At 47.6% G+C, this 21285-nt stretch overlaps 1 protein-coding gene across 1 annotated transcript in view; it reads right to left on the reverse strand.

Moving 5' to 3' along the window:
* Positions 1–21285, reverse strand: part of parp8 (poly (ADP-ribose) polymerase family, member 8) — a gene marked incomplete at its 3' end in the record, with an annotated part of 303800 nt that overhangs the window by 22611 nt on the left and 259904 nt on the right. Inside the window, exon 18 of the mRNA XM_084309021.1 lies at positions 2670–2737. Coding sequence (XP_084165147.1) covers positions 2670–2737 — 68 coding nt within the window. The remainder of the gene's footprint in view (positions 1–2669; positions 2738–21285) is intronic.

Below are 21285 nucleotides of genomic sequence, written 5' to 3' on the forward strand. Positions count from 1 at the left end.
TTCGTTATACAAGTATCACAGAGACATTTCAAATGTACTCACAGTTGCACGAGGGTTTCGGACAGAGATACGGGATGGTTTGAAAGCTCTGCGTTGCTAATAAACATTTTAAATATTTTTTATAAACTGCTCAAAACGGCATTATTCCCGGCGTTGGCTGCCTGGTGTGATCACAGCGCATGCGCATCATGCACCCAACGCCGGAAATAATGCTCCGCCTCCTTGCTACTGCCTGTGACTCACAGAGCCCCCTGGTGACCAACACCTGTTGTGACGACATTACACGCGCACGTTATGAACCATTGATTAAAATATGCACGTGCGTGGTGATTGTGTTGGGCAGACAAAATGTTTTGATAAAAACGCTAAAACTGGGTCAATTTCAATACTTTTTTTTCCAATTCTTCATGAAAGTCACTGTTGGCCTAGTCCACATTGTTTATTGAACAAAAATACAACGTGGAGGTTGACCTTTAATAAAATAGACCATTCTGAATGAAATCTCACCATGACAAGATAAAGAAAGACATAAAATAAATGTCATATCACATTGTAATTTGTACTGGAAATTGATACCGTCAAATACTATACTACTACCATCAAAACTCAGACAAATAATGGTGATATGATATTTTGGGCATATCGCCCCAAGCCTAACACACAGGAATAAACCATTGGCTACATACACGGAGCAACAGTGGCTCGGGAGGTAGCGCAGTTGTTGGTTGGCACCTTGCATGGTTGCCTCCGCCATCAGTTAGGGCCATTAGTAACCCTAATATCTCTTAGCCTGAAGCCTACTAAACCTAATATCTCTCTTAGCCTGAAGCCTAGTAAACCTAATATCTCTCTTAGCCTGAAGCCTAGTAAACCTAATATCTATCTTAGCCTGAAGCCTAGTAAACCTAATATGGCTCTTAGCCTGATGCCTAGTAAGCCTAATATGGTTTGATTGGCTTATAAGGCCTTGTCCAGACTAAAATGATTTATGTCGTATCAGGCAAAGTATTTGATCATATGTACTAGGGATGCCCCGATCGATCGGCCACCGATCGTTATCGGCCGATAATCAGTATAAATATGCGATCGGGGAATTCCGATAATGAGTCATATTCGCAGATCGCGGAAACTGATCAAGTGGATATCTCACTCGCTTGTCTCAGACGCACAGGACCTGCAAACTGCTCCTCCTCCCTAGCCCCGCCCGTACCCGTGTAGAGTTTGTAAACACAGAGGAGGCGGACCTCCTCTGCTGAGTCTAGATAGTGCATTCGACCTGAGCTAACGTTAGCTACCTAGCTATCGTTACTGTTTAAACAAAATTACCCAGTCAACTATTCACTTTTAGTAGGCATTGTCTAACGGTATTTAGCCGGCTAGCTACTGATAGCTCCGGATATCAACAAATGCCCCAGGAAGTCTAGTAGTCCATGTTGATATCTCCGTTAGCGTGCGTTAGCTTGCGTTAGCTGACGTTAGTTCACAGTTCAAAACGAAATGTCCCATTGAACTAAATAGTTGTCTTAACGTCATCTAGCCGGCTAGCAGTAGCTACAGATAGCTCCTGATATCAATGTCTTATAACATTGATTGAATGCGTATTCGAGCTGAGGGCTTGCTGAATGTGACAGTAGTAACGTTATACCAATAGGGCCCAGCTGCAGCGCCGGAGAATCCTTTTTGGAGCTGGAGGCTACTAGAGTACACAGACAGTGGCGCAGTTTGCAGATAGCGAGCATTTTGACTTGTTGCGTGGTGGCGATGTCTCGCAGATAATACAAGTACAAGTCTAATTATATAATATATATATTTTATATAAATAAAAAAAAATTATATAAAATAATTTTTAATTTCTTTTTAATCAAAAACGATCGGTATCGGATCGGTATCGGCCGATATGGCTCACGACGATTGGTGATCGGTATCGGTGGCAAAAAACGTGATCGGGGCATCCCTAATATGTACCTTTCATCCACACGGAACTGCGTTCTGGGAGCCTGAAGACGCTACTTTCTGAGACCAGCTTTCAGAGTGCGCAATTCTGAAGACGCCCCCCATTGCGTCACCATCTTTACAAGCGAAACGCTTCTTCTCCTGAACCGATGACACGATAGCCCACCTCTCCCTTACCCCACGTGTGAAAACATCACAACAACAATGGGATGTACAGAGTAGTTGCGTTTGTGTTACAGAAGCTATTGAGCTTGATCAGGCTTTTACAGCTAAATGTACTGCGCCTGTACTACCACCGTCGACAACAGATTGACATCTCCCTTAATCCGCATGCAAAATCCAGCCAACAAAAAAAGAACTAAATACAATAGACATTGGTATCCTGAGGTAACGTTAAATACAGACAACGTTTGCTAGTCGAAAAGGACTGGACAGACACACGGACAAGTTAAACATCAATCAATAAATGTATTACAACACAGGTAGTTTGAGCTGCCTCCGACCGCACCACAGGGCTATTATATTATACCGGTATACGGCTTTGAGCTCTCTCTCTCTCCTGCCGATTAAAATCCACAGCTCTTCCTCCTCCTTTTTTAAAATGAAAACTAAACGAAAACTAAAAAGATCAAAATAATTTTAGTCTGGACAAGGCTTAAGTGATACAAGCTCTTCTAGAGGCCACTCCATGTCTCCTGAACAAGGCATTTTCTCACCATTGCAGCAGGGGGTGCGCCAAGGGGTCATGCTTGTCCATCTGCTTCTTAATCTCCAAGTAAGGCGCCTGGAAGAGAAAGAAAAAGACACGATAAAGACATGAAGACGGTATTCATTTGACTCACTTCATTTGACTCTCCTCATGGCTTCATTTGATTAACTTCATTTGACTCCTCATGGCTTCATTTGACTCTCCTCATGGCTTCATTTGACTCACTTCATTTGACTCACTTCATGGCTTCATTTGACTCACTTCATTTGACTCTCCTGACTTGACTCTCCTCATGGCTTAATTTGACTCACTTCATTTGACTCTACTCATGGCTTCATTTTACTCTCCTCATGGCTTCATTTGACTCACTTCATTTGACTCACTTCATGGCTTAATTTGACTCACTTCATTTGACTCTCCTCATTTGACTCTCCTCATGGCTTCATTTGACTCACTTCATGGCTTAATTTGACTCACTTAATTTGACTCTCCTCACTTGACTCTCCTCATGGCTTAATTTGACTCACTTCATTTGACTCTCCTCATGGCTTAATTTGACTCACTTCATTTGACTCTCCTCACTTGACTCTCCTCATGGCTTCATTTTACTCTCCTCATGGCTTCATTTTACACACTTAATTTGACTCTTCTCGTGGCTTCATTTGATTCACTTCATTTGACTCTCCTCGCATGAGTTTCAAGTTTCAAGTTTCTTTAATAGTTGTCATACAGAAGTACAGAATACTTTTATACGAAATGCTTCTTACTGTTACGCTCCAGAGACTGTGCTAGACAAGATAAGTATGAAATAAAATAGTATAGCATGTAAAATAGAAGTAAAAATAGAGGTCACAGTGTTCAGTATAGACATATGAACAATGTTCGATGCAGAATAGAAGTAACTGAGTTACCATACAATATACAATATACTATGCAATGTACTAATATACAATACTATATAGTGCAAAGCAGAAATGGGATGAGGTACAATTTAGGTACAATTTACAGTAAGGTGTACGAGTTGTAGTGCAAATCCTTTACCAATAAATATAAAGTGTGTTTAGGTGATCTAAAGTGTGGAGAGTGGGTGCTGCAGTGTGTTGTTTGTTTAAAGTGAGTGTGTGCATGTGGATGTGTGTGCTGTGTGCATTTGATGGTTGTTGCATAGTGTTTATTGTTCGTTGAGCAGCCTGATGGCCTGGGGATAGAAGCTTCTTCTGAGTCTTTCTGTGCTCGCCTTGAGACTCCGGTATCGCTTGCCTGACCGCAGCAGTTCAAAGAGGCAGTTGTTCGGGTGGCTGGAGTCCTTGATGATTCTCTTAGCCTTACCCCTGCACCGCTTGTTGTAAATGTTCTGGAGGGTGGGAAGCCCCCCTCCAATTGTGCGTTCGGCTGAACGTGTCACTCTTTGTAGTCTGCTACGGTCTTGTGCAGTGCTATTCCCAAACCAGGAGGTGATGTTGCCAGTCAGGATGCTCTCTATTGTACATGAGTAGAAGTTCTTAAGGATCTTCTGACTGACTTGGAACTTCCTTAGGCGCCTGAGGAAGTAGAGGCGTTGTCGTGCCTTCTTCACAACACTGTCAATGTGTGTGGTCCATGTCAAGTCCTTGGATATGTGGGCTCCGAGGTACTTAAAACTGTTCACTCTCTCAACCGGTGCCCCGTCGATGCTGAGGGGGCTGTAGTCCTTGACCCCCGACCTCCTAAAGTCCACAATCATCTCCTTTGTTTTGCTGACGTTCAGGGAGAGGCTGTTCTCCTGGCACCATCCCGCCAGGACCTTGACCTCTTCCAGGTAGGCCCTCTCGTCGTTTGCAGAGATCAGGCCCACCACTACTGTGTCGTCAGCAAATTTGATGATTGTGTTGTTACTCCGCTGAGCCACACAGTCGTGTGTGTACAGGGAGTAGAGGAGGGGACTCAGAACACAGCCCTGGGGGGCCCCTATGTTGAGAGTGATGGATGAGGAGGTGCAGTTGCCTGCTCTCACCACCTGGGGTCTGCCCGTCAGGAAGTCCAAGACCCACTGGCAGAGGTCATAGTTCAAGCCCAGGTCCCTGAGCTTGGCTATGAGTTTGGAGGGGACTATGGTATTGAATGCCGAGCTGTAGTCGATGAATAGCATTCTCACATAGTTCCCCTTCCTCTTGTCCAGGTGTGATGCTGCTGTGTGCAGCACATGGGCTATGGCGTCCTCCGTGGACCTGTTGGGGCGGTATGCAAATTGCAGGGGGTCCAGGTTGATGGGGAGGGAGGAGCAGATGTAGCCCTTTACTAGCTTCTCAAAGCACTTCATGGCTATGGAGGTGAGAGCTACAGGGACAGTAGTCGTTGAGGCAAGCAGGCTTGGATTTTTTAGGTACAGGGATGATAGTGGACTTCTTCAGGCAGGTGGGGATGACAGCCTGTTCTAAGGACAGGTTAAATATGTCAGTGAATACCGGGGCCAGTTGGTCGGCACAGACTTTTAGGACGCGGCCGGGGATGCCGTCCGGTCCTGCTACCTTCCTGATATTCACTTTTTTAAAGGTCCGCCTCACCTCATGCTCTGTTACCCTGAACACTGAGTCTCCATCAGCAGACCCCCCCCCCCCCCCATTGCCGTGGCTTGTAGGCTGGTGTTGTTATTACCAGCCTCAAACCTCGCATAGAAGGTATTGAGATCATTTGCTAAGGAGATGTCACTGTTCAGTTTGAGGTGAGATGACTCTCCTCATGGCTTCATTTGACTCTCCTCATGGCTACATTTGACTCTCCTCATGGCTTCATTTGACTCACTTTATTTAACTCTCCTCGTGGCTTCATTTGAACAGCCAGGGGAGTTTCAGGAAACACTCAGGAGGGTTTCAGGAAACAGCCAGGAGGGTTTCAGGAAACAGCCACAAGGGTTTCAGGAAACAGCCAGGAGGGTTTCAGGAAACAGCCAGGGGAGTTTCAGGAAACAGCCAGGAGGGTTTCAGGAAACAGCCAGGAGGGTTTCAGGAAACAGCCAGGGGAGTTTCAGGAAACAGCCAGGAGGGTTTCAGGAAACAGCCAGGAGAGTTTCAGGAAACAGCCAGGAGGGTTTCAGGAAGCTTATATTCTGTACGTCAATGTGCCTTTGTTTTTTTTTAATCCTCTTTTTCTCTGCCTGATTTTTCTATTTTTCTCCCCATCCCAATTTTAGTCGTTATGCCAATTCCCCCCCCCCCCCTACCTGGTTGTTGTGCGCATGTTCCTCCTACTGGTCGGTACAAGGGAACCCTGAAGTCTACCACACGCTTCCTCCGACACATGTGGAGACAGCCAGTGGCTCTCTTTTCACCTGGCAGCAAGGACTCTCATTGGTGAAGCGTAACGCGTGGGAGGTCACACTGCCTTCACCATTTCCTGCCTTCCGCTGAGTAGGCGCCCAGACCTGACCTGTCCACAACGCCAGATTACCACCCTCGACTTTCCTCCCCCTAACCCAGCCAAACGAGTTAGTATGACGATCGACCCAAGCCGCAGGTAATGCTGACTCCGGGAGTCGAGAATGCAGCCTCTTGCATTGGTGACAAGCGCAATCTCCGCTACGCCATCCGACCACTTCAATGTGCCTTTGTTGACGTTCTTTTAAGATGTTATTCAGCAAAGTCCATTCCTAGTGTTTCTCATGCATATATGTATCTGGGGCAGGCGGCTAGGTGGTGTAGTGGGCAAGGCACTCGCCACCAGTGTGGAGACGCTAGGATTCGCGTGTTCGAATCCAGCTCTCCACATTGTTTTCAGTTTAGCTGGTCGTCCGCAGTAATACACATTGGCCGTATTACGGGGAGGGAAACTGAAGGGTGGGGATCGGGCGTTGTGAACAAGCGACTCCTACAAGTCGGTTGGTGCGCCTGCGCAGTAGAATCAGGAAGTGTCGGGGGCAGCGTGAGCCTCCCACGCGTTACTCCTCGACACTGAGAGATCGAGCTGCGCAGGTGAAAAGATGCGACTGCTGTTACCTCAAGTACCGGAGGGGACTTGTGCTATGTATGACTTAGTCCACATTGCAGCCGGCTTGTGGGAGGCAAGAAACAGCGTTCGTGACAGGGGAGGGTTGAATTGGATGATACGAAATTGGGATGGGAGAAAATATAGAAAAATGGGAGAAAAAGTGGATCAAAAAAAAATATGTATCTGGGGCAGCATGCAGACAGACCCATCACACACTGTCCAAACTGATGCAATAACTCATTACAAGGTGCAATCTGTAATCCAAATATAAAGAATATATAAATAAAATACAGGTGATCCTACCTGTAACTGAGGGGTACAATTCCCTGACTATATTGATAAGTATGGTATCATTGAACCACTACCGATTATGTACTTTAACTACTGGCCACACAGTACATGATATAGATATGATGAACACTTTCCCACCTGATGAAACGAAGTCCACACAAATGTATAAATCGAATATTTTATATAGCAAAGGGTATATACAACGTTCACTTAATGACATTTATGATTTGAATGCACTTGTAAGGCAAATGAGTATTCGTAGGCAAATCAACATTGAATGTCCAATCTCTGGTTACGCAGGGAGCAAGTATACAACCTGGTTCTTTAGGGAACTATAGCGATGGTACTTAAATGATTATAGCTGGATACACTAAAGGGGGGTCCCGCTGGTTGTAAGTCAGTAGGGGGGGGGGGTTAGGAGAGCCGCTGGCGATATCCCATCTGGCCGACGATTTCTTGGGAGAATTCAGAGTGCTGAACACGGTGCCCACAGAACCTCGGTCCACAGATGAATACAGCTGGGCCCTCTTGTAGACGGTAGCTGCCGGTCCACAACGAAGAGACGTGAGGCGACCTCACTCGGGGTAGAGCGCCGTCTCACCTGGACTCCTCTCGGGGGGTAGTTCCAACACTCAGCAGTTATCCATGGCATAATCAAAGCACCCAAAGCATGTAGATAATCCAAGCCGTGTAGGGCTCGCCGTCGTCCGGGTAAAGTAATCCAATGTACAGGTCCACTCGTCCTGGCCCAGAACTCCTCGGATGAAAGCACCACACGTGGTCTGCCCAGCCTGGTTAAGACTCTAGATAACGCCAGGAACGATGGGGGGGTACTGCTCACTTTATAACTCTAACCGAACGATGCACCATACATAATAGACTATTATTAACTTAATAGAAATACGTCCCACTCGACGGTATAGTGCCAAACTATGACAATTCAACTATTAATCCACACGATGTCTCAATGCCTATTCTGAGGCCAAGTAGGCCATACTGCACCACACGTGCGTCGTGGGTGAGGCTTCACGTCTGTTACTAGGTTGGAGGGTAAAGGACTAATGGACTAAAAGAAAGTTCTACTTTACTTGCGCCATATATATATGCGCTGTGAACAAATAGTACCATTCGTATTTCGCCAGACGTATTCCTACGCGGAACCGGGCTTGTAACGACATGTTCGTCGGCACGATTGAACTTGAACCAAGGGGCTTGGCTGCTGGCGCCAGGTTCTTGTCCAATGGTAGAATGAAACTATTATGGGCTGTTAGTAGACTAAAGGGATATTCAGTGTATATGTACAAGGAATATACAGGGGATATCAAACGATATACAAATACTATTAAATATATATCCATAAATAAATATATATATTCGGTTTAATCTGATCCTTCACAACAGCTGACTACGAAGAAGCAGAACTTCTTCTACTACAACGAGCCCACCTAATTAGCTAAGCAGTGACAGATTAACCGCACTGTCTACCACTCAAGGTCCGCTGTAAGGGTCAGTCAACTCACAAAGTCATGGGGTCATGGTCGTCATCGATAGTGTCTGGGAGTCTGGGCAGTTCTATTAGCCTCGCCACGGGTCGTGTGTAAGTTCGCCCTTGGACGAGCACTTCAGCTGCTCGGACCTTGCCATCGGCACCGGTGATCACTTTGCTTACGCGGCCAGCCGGCCACATAGCTCTGGGTAGTGACTGGTCGATAATCATGACGACTGTTCCTTCTGTCAAATTGTCTCTCTCTTTTACCCACTTCTGGCGGGTCTGTAGAGACGGTAGGTAGTGGAGTAGAAAGCTGTTCCAAAACTTGTCAGTTAGTACTTGACTGTACCTCCACATTCTTTGGCCGTTCGCTTCTTCAGGCCTGTACATTGTCTGGGGTAGCGCGGGGTCCAGCCGCCCCATCAAGAGTGTGTTGGGGGTGACTGGGTCGACATCTGCTACATCACTGGAGACGTAGCCGAGGGGCTTGGAGTTCAATACTCCCTCGATCTCCGTGAGGACTGTCATTAGGACTTCTTCCGCCACAGTCTGGGCCCCAAGCACGGCATACAGGGCTGTCTTTATAGAACGTACTTCTCGTTCCCAGGTTCCACCGAAGTGGGGTGCGTTCGGGGGATTAAACTGGAAGTCAATCTGGGATGGAGCGAGGTGGGTCTTAAGTTCTGGGCCCATAGCTTGGAAGCTCTCTCTCAGCTCTCTTTCTCCGCCTTTGAAGTTTGTCCCGTGATCAGACAACAATGTAGACGGTTTTCCTTTCCGCGATGTGAATCTTCGGAAGGCCATAAGGAATGAGTCTGTGCTCATGGTCGGAAGGAGTTCGATATGTATCGCTCTGGTGGTCATGCATTTGAATACAATACCCCACCGCTTCTCGGTTCCTCTTCCTTTCTTTATATACAACGGGCCAAAACAGTCCATGCCTGTGGAGTGGAATGGCTTGTCGCCGAGTCGGAGGCGACAGGGAGGTAGGTCAGCCATCCGGGGTATGCTGGGCTGCGCGCGCCACTTTCGGCAGTCTAGACAGGTTCGCTGGAAGCGTCGCACTGCTTCTCTTCCTTGAAGTATCCAATAGCGACGTCTGATCTCCGCGAAGACTCTCTCTGCTCCTGCGTGGTGTACATCCTCGTCGTATTTCTTTATGATCAGCTCTGTGACCTTGTGTCGGCTGTTCAAGACTATCGGGTACTTAACGTCATCCGGTAGATCGGGGGCTCTCCGCAGACGACCACCCACTCTGATGAGATTATGGGCGTCGCTCTCGGGTGCCAGGTGGAGCAGTCTGCTGTCTGATGGGACGGGCTTTCCTCCCTGTAGACAGTCTAGCTCATCGGGGAACGAGTCTCTCTGGGCTCGTTGTAGTAGAAGAAGTTCTGCTTCTTCGTAGTCAGCTGCTGAAATGTCGGCAGTGGGCTGAATCTCTGGGTGGTGCCGCAGAAATGTCTTTAGCTGCGCACTCTGTAGGGTAATGCAGTCATCTATGTTGGGGTCTGTGGAGGCGACTGTGCTCAGTCCACAGAACATAGGTTTCTTGTTCTCAGCCTCCTCTTTACTCGCTTCCCGTGGGGTGGGCGTAGGCCACTCTTCTTCCGGGAGCTGGAGGAACTCGGGTCCGTCACTGTAGATGTTGCGACGGGTGAGGTCATCTAGGGACATTCCCCGGGTGATGACGTCAGCTGGGTTGTGTTTGGTGTCCACATACCGCCAGCTCGCTGCTTCTGTTAACTCTTGAATCTCAGTGACTCTGACTCCCACGAAGACCTTGTATCTGCATGAATCAGACTTGATCCATGTGAGTACTGTCGTGGAATCTGACCACAAGATTGTTCTGTGCACCGGAATGGTGAGTTCACGTTGGATTAACGTGGCTAGATGCGCTCCTGCTAGGGCTGCGCAGAGCTCTAGACGCGGGATAGATTGTTGCTTTCGTGGGGCTATTCTTGAGCGAGCCAGGATGAAAGCAGTGTGTATCTCTCCTCCCTTCTCTTGGGCACGCAAGTAGGCCACCGATCCATAGGCTACTTCGGAGGCGTCACTGAAGACGTGTAGATCCATCTTGCATGTCTCTGGCCTCACTGTGGGTGGGAAGTAGCTGCGGCGTATATTGACGCCTGGGAGTGAGCGGAGCTCCGTCTCCCACTCTCTCCATGTGGAGGCAAGGTGTGCGGGTATTGGGTTGTCCCAGCCCTGGTCCTTGTCCCATAGTGCTCGTACAATCATCTTTGCCCTGGTGGTGTAAGGTAGAATACATCCCAACGGGTCATATTGTCTGGCGAGTGTTCTGTACACACTCCGTCTGGTGGTCGGTATCGCCGTCGACCTTCCCTGCTCCGTGGTCAGAGGTTTGTGTCTATAGTGGAGCGAGTCTGTTTTGAAGCGCCAGACTAGTCCTAGTGTCATTTCTTGGGCTTCTCCTGGGATTGTCGCCATCCAGGTCTCGCTGCTGGCAGCCTTGTCCGCGGGGGAGAGGCTGCGCAATACGTGCGGGTCACTGCTGGCCCACTGCCTGAGATCAAAGCCGCCTTTGATCAGGGAGGCGCGTAGCTTGAGTAGGAGAACCTCGGCTTCTTCTTGAGTCGAAACGCTTTGTAAACAGTTGTCCACGTAGAAACTGTTCTTCACACTGTGTCGGACCTCTTCATCTGCTGCTGGGTCCTCTGCGACGTGTTTCTGTAGTGCAAATGTAGCACAGCACGGGCTGCATGTGGTTCCGAAGGGGAGGACTTCCCACTGGTAGATGGCTGGGTGCTCATCTCCGATCCTCTCTCTCCATAGGAACCGCAGCAGGGGCTTGTCCTCCTCCACTAGTCTCACCTGCAGGAACATCCCTTTGATATCCCCGCTGATAGCCAACTTGTCCTGGCGGAAGCGTAGTAGCACGCCTAGTAGAGAGGGGCCGAGTGTGGGGCCGGGCAAGAGCTCTTTATTCAGATTTTGGGATCCGATCTGGTAGCTGCAGTTAAACACAATGCGATCCTTGCCGTTGTGGTGGACCTTGTGGTGCGGCACGTACCATGATTCGGTCGTCTGATCGGCCTCTTTAATGTCAATCTTTGTCACGTGTCCCGCTGTGATTAGCTTCTCAATCTCAGCGCGGTACACACTCTCTTGAGCGGGGTCTTTGGCTAGGCGCCGCTCTGTGTTCAATAGATACCGCTCCGTGGCGTCTTTCTTTGTGTGAAAGGTGGGCATTCCCTCTCGCCTCAGGAGTGGAGTTGCGTATCTCATCACTCCGCCGACTGTGACTCTCTTTGTCCCTTGCTCGAGGAGGTTGATGGCGTAAATGTCTTCTTTAGAACGAATGTCTTTCTTTTCGTTCTTAAAGGGCATTGTCTCTAGTGTCCATAGCCTCTCGACATGCTGCAGGAGAGTGGTGTCTTCTTCTGTCGCTCTGGAGTGGAGGCAGCTAGTGGCTGCTGTTCGGTTGAGAGATTTAGCGAGGGGGCCTTGTAGTGTCCACCCTAGGCGGGTCTCGACTGCTGCAGGATAGCCTCGGGGTCCTGTATGGACCCGGTCAATCGGGACGATGAGGTCTGCATGGTCGGAGCCTATCAGCAGGGTCGGGGTGGCGCCGTCTATGAGCGGGATAGGTAGTTGACGCAGGTGCACATATTTATCCATCAGCTTGGCGATGGGGTAGGTGTACTGCGATAGTCCTATTTCTTGGCTGGTGAAAGCATTTGTAATCCTATACCGTCGCTCTGGCTGCCCGCTTGCTGCGATAGTGAAGGAGACATTCTCGCCCTTTATCGTCTTTAAATCTCTTCTTATTGTCCGAATCGTCATTTGGTTCTCGCTCCCCCGCAGTCCCAGCTGGGCCGCAGCGGACGCGAGCAGAAGGGTTTTCTCTGACCCGTCATCAAGGACGGCGTAAGTGTCCATGACTTTATCTTGGTAGCTCAATGTTACACGGACTACCTTTAAGAGCACTTGGGCGCCGCTGCTGCTGGCGGGGTCAGTGTACATGACACTTGCCTTGGTGCCGCTCGATGGTGCAGGTGCAGGCTTTCTTCTGTTACTGTCGTGTAGTACATCTAGATGGGCTCTGTCACACCGACTGCACCTCTTCTTTAGGCGGCATTCGGCTGCCATGTGACTGCGCGCACATCGGTAACAGCGCCTGTTGGACTTTATCCATTGACTCACTTCTTCTGCATTCATCTTTGTGAACAGGTCACATTGTGACAGCCAGTGTTCTTTCTCGCAGTACGGGCACACCATCTTCCACTTCTCCTTTCTCGAGGGGGTACTGTGGTTCTTACCGCTCGGTACTGATTCTGATTGGTGCATGACAGTCACCGATCTTCTTCCATCGTTTATTCTCCTGGGTCCCTCTCTGGAGCTTGGCGTGCTCCGCACGAACGTATCCAGTCGTAAGCTGCTGACTTCTCTCGCCAGGAAGTCGGCTAGATCGAGGAGGGATGGTTCGGGACCGTTAGGATCACGGTGGTCTCTCTGCCGCCTGAAGCGCTCTTGTCTGGCGGGTGGCAGCTTCTCTAAAATCCTCTCGACGTTAGAGTTGGCGTATAGCTCGTGCATGCCCTTTTCCCGTTGCGCTCCCAGCATCCCTACCAGGGACTGCACTTTTATAGACAGGTCGTCTAATGAGCGATTGTCTGTTGCTGGGGGTAGGCGATCAATATGCCTTATCTCTTGGATTACGTAATCCCATATACGTCCATATCTCTGGTCCAGCGCTGCTAGAGCCGCGGTGTATGGGGTCGTAGAGGTGGCATAGGCTAGCGCTATATTGTGCGCTCGCGGTACTTTCAGGTGCTTCAGTAATATTGCATACTTGTGGCGTTCATCAGCGACATCCACCATCATTGTCTCTAAGCACATCCGGAGCTCCGTGTACTGTGCTCGATTCTCATAGGTGAAGTCTGGAAACGTCGGCGTGGCAATGTATGACGCCGTGGATGGCTGATACATCGGCGAGCGTTGGGGGAGAGACCTCCTAGGCGAGTCTCCTCTTGCGCCTCTCTGTGGGCTGGTACCGGCAGGGTACCATGGCCCGCTGGTCCAGGTGCTATTCCTCGGGGCTGGTCGTGCGTCGTGCTCACCCGTGAATAGAGTCGGGGGTCTGTAGCGCAGCGCCGTGGGGGTATAGCCTGGGCTGTACTGGACCTCCTGGTCCGGTGGAGTACTGTGCTGTCGTCGGGCTTGGTTCTCCTCCTCTCCCTCTTCTTCTTCTATCAGGTCCTCTAGATCCTGTAGTCGTTTATTTAGCTTCTCCGCAGTGTATGCCGCTCCTTCCTTGTAGCTGGGTCTCGCTTGGACCGGTCTGGGAAGGGGGTCTGCAGGGGGTATAGGCTTGGTCTGTTGGTCAAGTTCAGGGTCGCTTGCTCGGTTAGGAGACGCTGCCCTTGACTGTTGTCTCGACGAGTTCCTTGAACCCCTGGCGGAGGGAGAGGGTGTTGCCTTGAGGATCAGCTGCTCCATTAGTTGCGCTTGTAGCTTGTCGCGCTCGGCTTGTAGTCTGTCGCGCTCGGTTTCGCGCTGGATGAGAGCGAGGTCGCGCTCTGCTTCTCTTTGGGCACCGGCAGCGGCGCGCTGGGCGTCGGCCCGGTCTCTTGCCATATTCTCTTCCGTCTGAAGGCGTCTCATCTCCAGGCGTATGCGCTCTTCTTCGCTCCGTTGCTGCGCTTGGAGTTGTTCGCGCTCGCTAAGCGTCTGTGCTTGGAGTCGATCGCGTTCACCCTGAAGTCGATCGCGTTCGGTAGAGGCTGTCAGGCTGACGAGGAACGCCTGTGATAGCATCCTCTCCGCTTCGCTGGGGGAAGACGGTTGTAGGGGTGAGCCGCTCCTGGCTGTACTCGTTGGGGAGTCCTGGAGCTCTATTTCCTCGGCGCTCTCCTCCTCTTCTTCCGTGCAGAGTTCTCTCTCTGTAGGGTTGTCTTCCTCCCGGGGCTGGTCGGGGACTACTTCTTCGGTATTGGCGGGGGGTAAAGGCATGTCAGCTCCCTCCTGGTCCCCACCGTGAGCTTGGTCAGTTACATTAGAACCCACTAGGGCCTCTGTGGTCGGGGTAACCTGGTCGTTAAGGTCAGACATAATTTAACTTTCTACTTTTACCGCGTTTACCGTTTGTCGAAGGCTAGGTAGTTGACTGACAGCGTAATCCTCTAAGTACGGAGGTGGCTGTCGTCTGCGCTGTGGGCGTTCTACGTTAGGAGGACCGTTTCGTGGAGTGTTCATCATAGGCCATTTCAATATTAATAACACTATATTAATATTACACTAGTTACCATCCGGTTCGAAGGACCAATTGTAACTGAGGGGTACAATTCCCTGACTGTATTGATAAGTATGGTATCATTGAACCACTACCGATTATGTACTTTAACTACTGGCCACACAGTACATGATATAGATATGATGAACACTTTCCCACCTGATGAAACGAAGTTCACACAAATGTATAAATCGAATATTTTATATAGCAAAGGGTATATACAACGTTCACTTAATGACATTTATGATTTGAATGCACTTGTAAGGCAAATGAGTATTCGTAGGCAAATCAACATTGAATGTCCAATCTCTGGTTACGCAGGGAGCAAGTATACAACCTGGTTCTTTAGGGAACTATAGCGATGGTACTTAAATGATTATAGCTGGATACACTAAAGGGGGGTCCCGCTGGTTGTAAGTCAGTAGGGGGGGGGGGGTTAGGAGAGCCGCTGGCGATATCCCATCTGGCCGACGATTTCTTGGGAGAATTCAGAGTGCTGAACACGGTGCCCACAGAACCTCGGTCCACAGATGAATACAGCTGGGCCCTCTTGTAGACGGTAGCTGCCGGTCCACAACGAAGAGACGTGAGGCGACCTCACTCGGGGTAGAGCGCCGTCTCACCTGGACTCCTCTCGGGGGGTAGTTCCAACACTCAGCAGTGTTGGCTGTTATCCATGGCATAATCAAAGCACCCAAAGCATGTAGATAATCCAAGCCGTGTAGGGCTCGCCGTCGTCCGGGTAAAGTAATCCAATGTACAGGTCCACTCGTCCTGGCCCAGAACTCCTCGGATGAAAGCACCACACGTGGTCTGCCCAGCCTGGTTAAGACTCTAGATAACGCCAGGAACGATGGGGGGTACTGCTCACTTTATAACTAACCGAACGATGCACCATACATAATAGACTATTATTAACTTAATAGAAATACGTCCCACTCGACGGTATAGTGCCAAACTATGACAATTCAACTATTAATCCACACGATGTCTCAATGCCTATTCTGAGGCCAAGTAGGCCATACTGCACCACACGTGCGTCGTGGGTGAGGCTTCACGTCTGTTACTAGGTTGGAGGGTAAAGGACTAATGGACTAAAAGAAAGTTCTACTTTACTTGCGCCATATATATATGCGCTGTGAACAAATAGTACCATTCGTATTTCGCCAGACGTATTCCTACGCGGAACCGGGCTTGTAACGACATGTTCGTCGGCACGATTTTGAACTTGAACCAAGGGGCTTGGCTGCTGGCGCCAGGTTCTTGTCCAATGGTAGAATGAAACTATTATGGGCTGTTAGTAGACTAAAGGGATATTCAGTGTATATGTACAAGGAATATACAGGGGATATCAAACGATATACAAATACTATTAAATATATATCCATAAATAAATATATATATTCGGTTTAATCTGATCCTTCACAACACTACCACTGAAAGACAAACCATGAGATTGGAGAGAGTGCTGAAGTCTGTTGATATAAGGATAGCCTGTAATGTTGAACATTGGCTAAAATATATATTTCTACAAGTCAAACTCTAAAGGGATGTCTGTGCATACAGCTAAATGAATATTATCAGATAAAATTACATTAAATGAATATGGTCAGATCAAATTACACTACATTAATATGGTCTAATATGGTAATACATGAATACTACTACTACTGCTACTACTACTGCTGCTGCTACTGCTACTACTACTACTGCTGCTGCTGCTACTACTACTATTACTGTAAATGTTAACTTATCAGACTCAATTATAAAAAGTCAGATCATGAAGGACAGAATGTGAATTTTAATTTTTGGTTTTTGAGCATGTTTTAGTTTTCTTTGAGATGTCTCCGTTTGTTGTTTTATTGATATTTGTTTTATTGATATTTGATTTGTTCTATATGTTTGTATATTTGTTATTATTAGAAGATTTTGCATACATATTTGTTTGTATGTCTGATTTTGATTGGTTTAATGTTCTATAATTGTTTGTATATTTTATTGGTGTTTTATTGATATTTGTTTTGTTTTTATGTTGTTTATTGATTATTCTTGTTTAATTTTTATATGTTTGTATACAGACCCCAGGAAGAATAGTCGCTGCTGAGGCAGTGACTAATGGGGATCTGAAATAAAGAAATATTACTACCGTACTTTTCGCACTTACTTACTTACTTACTATAAGCCGCACCTGAATATAAGCCGCAGCAGCTAAATTGAATGATGTGTACATATATAAGCCGCACTGGACTATAAGCCGCAGGTGTTTTAATGTTGAATTACCATATGTAAGGGTTCGTGCACAGAGGGGATTGTCGGGAAAGAGATGGCTGTTTGAGGAAGCTCCCATTTATTAACATTTTTGTTTAAACAGGAACGATAGCCAGTTAGCAGCGCCGGGTACAGTAGGTAGCAACGTTAGCTCTCATAACGTTAGCCAGTTAGCAGCGCCGGGTACAGTAGGTAGCAACGTTAGCTCTCATAACGTTAGCCAGTTAGCAGCTCCGGGTACAGTAGGTAGCAACGTTAGCTCTCATAACGTTAGCCAGTTAGCAGCTCCGGGTACAGTAGGTAGCAACGGGGATTGGAACACGGATATGCAACAAAAAGATGCACCCGTCTTCAAATCCTTCAATAGGTTTTGTGATCTGCACGGCCTCAGCCAACTAATCACCCAACCCACAAGGATATGTGAATCAACTCAGACTACCATTGACCTCATACTGACCTCTGACAAGTCCAAGATCTCCAATAAAGGGGTTATAGCATGTGGGTTAAGTGATCATTATATGATATTCTGTACCCGCAAAAAGCTAAAACTAAAGGCTGGCTGTCACAAAACAGTCACATCTAGAGACCTCAAAACCTACTCTAGCGAGGCCTTTAACCTTGAACTGGAGAGTCTGGACTGGTCAGATGAACTCAATGGTACACTGGTTGAAGAAACTTGGCTTGGCTTCAAAACCAAATTTTCATCAATACTAAACAACATGGCCCCCCTAAGAACCACCAGGGTAAAAAATCGCGCTGAGCCATGGATGCACACTGAAATACTGACCGCTATGAAAGCCAGAGACAAAAAATGCTCTGAGTTTCGTAAAAGCCAGTCAAAGCTTACCAAAAGCACGAGCAGTGAACTCCAAGACCACGTGACTGAACTCAAACTAGAAAGAAACAGACTAAGAAATGACGTAAACTCCATGATCAAAACTGCTAAAAAAAAATTCATCAATGACAAAACCGAGGAAAACAAAAATAAACCACGTGAACTTTGGAAATTACTCAACAATCAACTAGGCTGCAGTAAAAAACTTAAAACCAGGTTCTCAAACATAAACATAAAGACGGACAACACGCTCATCACAGACAAGCTGGATGTAGCCAATTACTTAAACACTTTCTTCACAAACATAGCCACAACACTGGTAAACAAACTACCCTCCCACTCAGGGCAGTATGGGGTAGAACACATAGTAGCATACTACAAGAACCTAGGCGTCCACTAAGACGACTTCAAACTGGAAATGGTAACTACAGATGAGGTACTCAAAAAACTGAGCGCCCTCCAACCAAACAAGGCCACTGGCCATGACAACATCCCCTCCAAATTCCTCAGAGACTCAGCAGCAGCCATCACCCCAGTCATCACACACATAATAAACCTCTCCATAAAACAGGGACACGTCCCCAAGGACTTCAAAATTGCGAGAGTAACACCCCTGCACAAAAAGGGCAGCAAATTAGACCCGGGTAACTACCGCCCTGTTTCTATCCTTACATCCATCTCGAAAGTCATGGAAAAAATAGTATACGAACAGATAGAAAAGTACCTTGCGGAAAAAAATCTAATCTACGAATTCCAATCTGGCTTCAGAACATCCCACTCCACTGACACATGCCTTCTCTACTTGAACGACCACATCAAACAAGAGGTGGACGCGGGCAAATACTGCGGCATGGTCATGCTGGACCTACAAAAGGCCTTCGACACTGTCAATCACACCATTCTGATTGACAAGCTAAAAGCAATTGGTTTTGATAGTTTATCAGTGAGTTGGATACAATCCTACCTGGAGGGGAGGGAACAGATGGTGGAAGTAAACGGTACCCTATCCCCCCCCCCCTCACAGTGAGCTGTGGTGTTCCACAAGGAAGCATACTAGGACCGCTACTATTCCTAATTTATGCAAATGACATGTCGTCAGCTTGTGACTGCAACTTGTTCCTGTTTGCGGACGACTCAGCCCTGCTGGTCTCTGACAAGAACAAGTTACAGGTTGAAAAAGCCCTCAGCTCGGAACTAGGCAAAATCTGCATATGGCTCGCCGACAACAAACTATCATTACACATGGGCAAAACAGAGTCCATTCTCTTCGGTTCAAATAACAAACTCAGCAAGACCGACGGCTTCTCGGTTACAGTGGGTGACAATATTATCACAAGGAAAGATGAAATTTCCTACCTGGGTTCCATCCTAGAGGCTAATCTTTCCTGTGACAAAATGGCATCCAATGTAATAAAAAAAAGTCAACCAACGAACGCGATTCTTGTACCGGATCTCCTCTCTGGTAAACAAGAATACCCTGAAGACTCTAGCAGGAGCACTCATTCAAGGGTACTACGACTATGCTTGCACCTCATGGTACCAAAGCACCTCAAAGGCACTAAAAAACAAATTACAAACATCTCAAAACAAGCTAGTCAGACTACTGCTTGACCTGACTCCTAGAACCCACCTCACCCCTGCCCACTTTGACAACCTAGGATGGCTTAGAGTAGACGACAGAGTACAGCAACTTGCAATGGGCCTGGTCTACAAGATACACTACGCGACCAAGGTACCCATGTACATGTCAAAATACTTCCCAAAGGTCAGTGAATACCACGATCACAACACCAGAGGGAGCTCCACAAATCATGTAAAACCCAGATTCGGCTCAAACAAGGGACTAAACACGTTTCGCAATTATGCCACATCAATGTGGAACGCCCTACCCAAAGCTGTAAAGGAATGTGAATCACTACCCACTTTCAAAAACACTCTAAAAAAACACCTACGTGAGACTGCAATTCGAAACTGGCCCCTACAAATGTCCTAACCTAGTTGTACAGTAAATGACCAAGTAAGGCTTTGTCAGTATTCCAATGTACAGTGTAAAATGTGTGTGTGTCCCCTACCCAACCACCCCCCCCCCACCTCCAATGTACAGCTCTCACCCAACCCACCCAACCCCACCCCACCCACCCAACCTCCTCCAATGTACAGTTTCTACGCCAAATGTATATACACTCTTTTTCTGGACACTTTTGTATCACAAACAGTACTGTATTTGCAAATCTGGTATGTCATAAATGTATAGATGTAGCAGTACTGTCTATCTGTATGTCATGTATGTCATATATGTTATGATGAATTGAAAATGGGGGACCCTGATGTAAACAAGACGAAAGTCTTTCTCTGGTCTGCATCCCCTTAACAATGTATGTATTGAGCTGTACTGTACTGTACCCATTCTGCAATCTGTTAATAAACTTTTCAATCAATCAATCAATCAAAGCTCTCATAACATTAGCCAGTTAGCAGCGCCGGGTACAGTAGGTAGCAACGTTAGCTCTCATAACGTTAGCCAGTTAGCAGCGCCGGGTACAGTAGGTAGCAACGTTAGCTCTCATAACATTAGCCAGTTAGCAGCTCCGGGTACAGTAGGTAGCAACGTTAGCTCTCATAACGTTAGCCAGTTAGCAGTGCCGGGTACAGTAGGTAGCAACGTTAGCTCTCATAACGTTAGCCAGTTAGCAGCGCCGGGTACAGTAGGTAGCAACGTTAGCTCACATAACGTTAGCCAGTTAGCAGCTCCCAGTTTGCAGCTCCGGGTACAGTAGGTAGCAACGTTAGCTCTCATAACGTTAGCCAGTTAGCAGCGCCGGGTACAGTAGGTAGGCAGCATGTTGAAAGAGGAGCCCTGAGCTGCTCATACACTAGACTCTTGCCGTAATGGTTTGTTGACGTGGTTGACGTGCACTGCTGCAGCAGATTTAGGAGTCTGATCTGACGGTCACAGAGCTGAGGGAGCACGCCCAGTTAGCTGTAAAAATCCATTAGCCGCACCGTTATATAAGCCGCAGGGTTGAAAAATGGGGGGAAAAGCTGCGGCTTATAGTCCGAAAAGTACGGTACTACTATTATAGCTACTACTGCTACTACTATTACTACTACTATTATAGCTACTGCTACTACTGCTACTGCTGCTGCTACTACTACTACTGCTACTACTGCTACTGCTGCTACTACTACTACTACTGCTGCTACTACTACTGCAGCTACTACTACTACTACTGCTACTACAGCTACTACTACTACTGCTACTACTGCAGCTACTACTACTGCTACTACTACTACTGCTACTACCTGCTACTATTACTGCTGCTACTGATACTACTACTATTACTACTACTACTACTACTGCTACTGCTACTGCTGATACTACTACTATTACTACTACTCAGGCATTAAAGCGTTCCGTCTCCAGACGGATTTCCGTCAATTTGATTGGGGAGATCCGTCAATTTGATTCGCAGTCTGACGGAATTGGCTACCTGGTATAATATGATTTGTAGATGCATACAGAT

Source organism: Notolepis coatsorum (assembly GCF_963971535.1).
Source record: "Notolepis coatsorum genome assembly, chromosome: 2".
NCBI classification, from domain to species: domain Eukaryota; kingdom Metazoa; phylum Chordata; class Actinopteri; order Aulopiformes; family Paralepididae; genus Notolepis; species Notolepis coatsorum.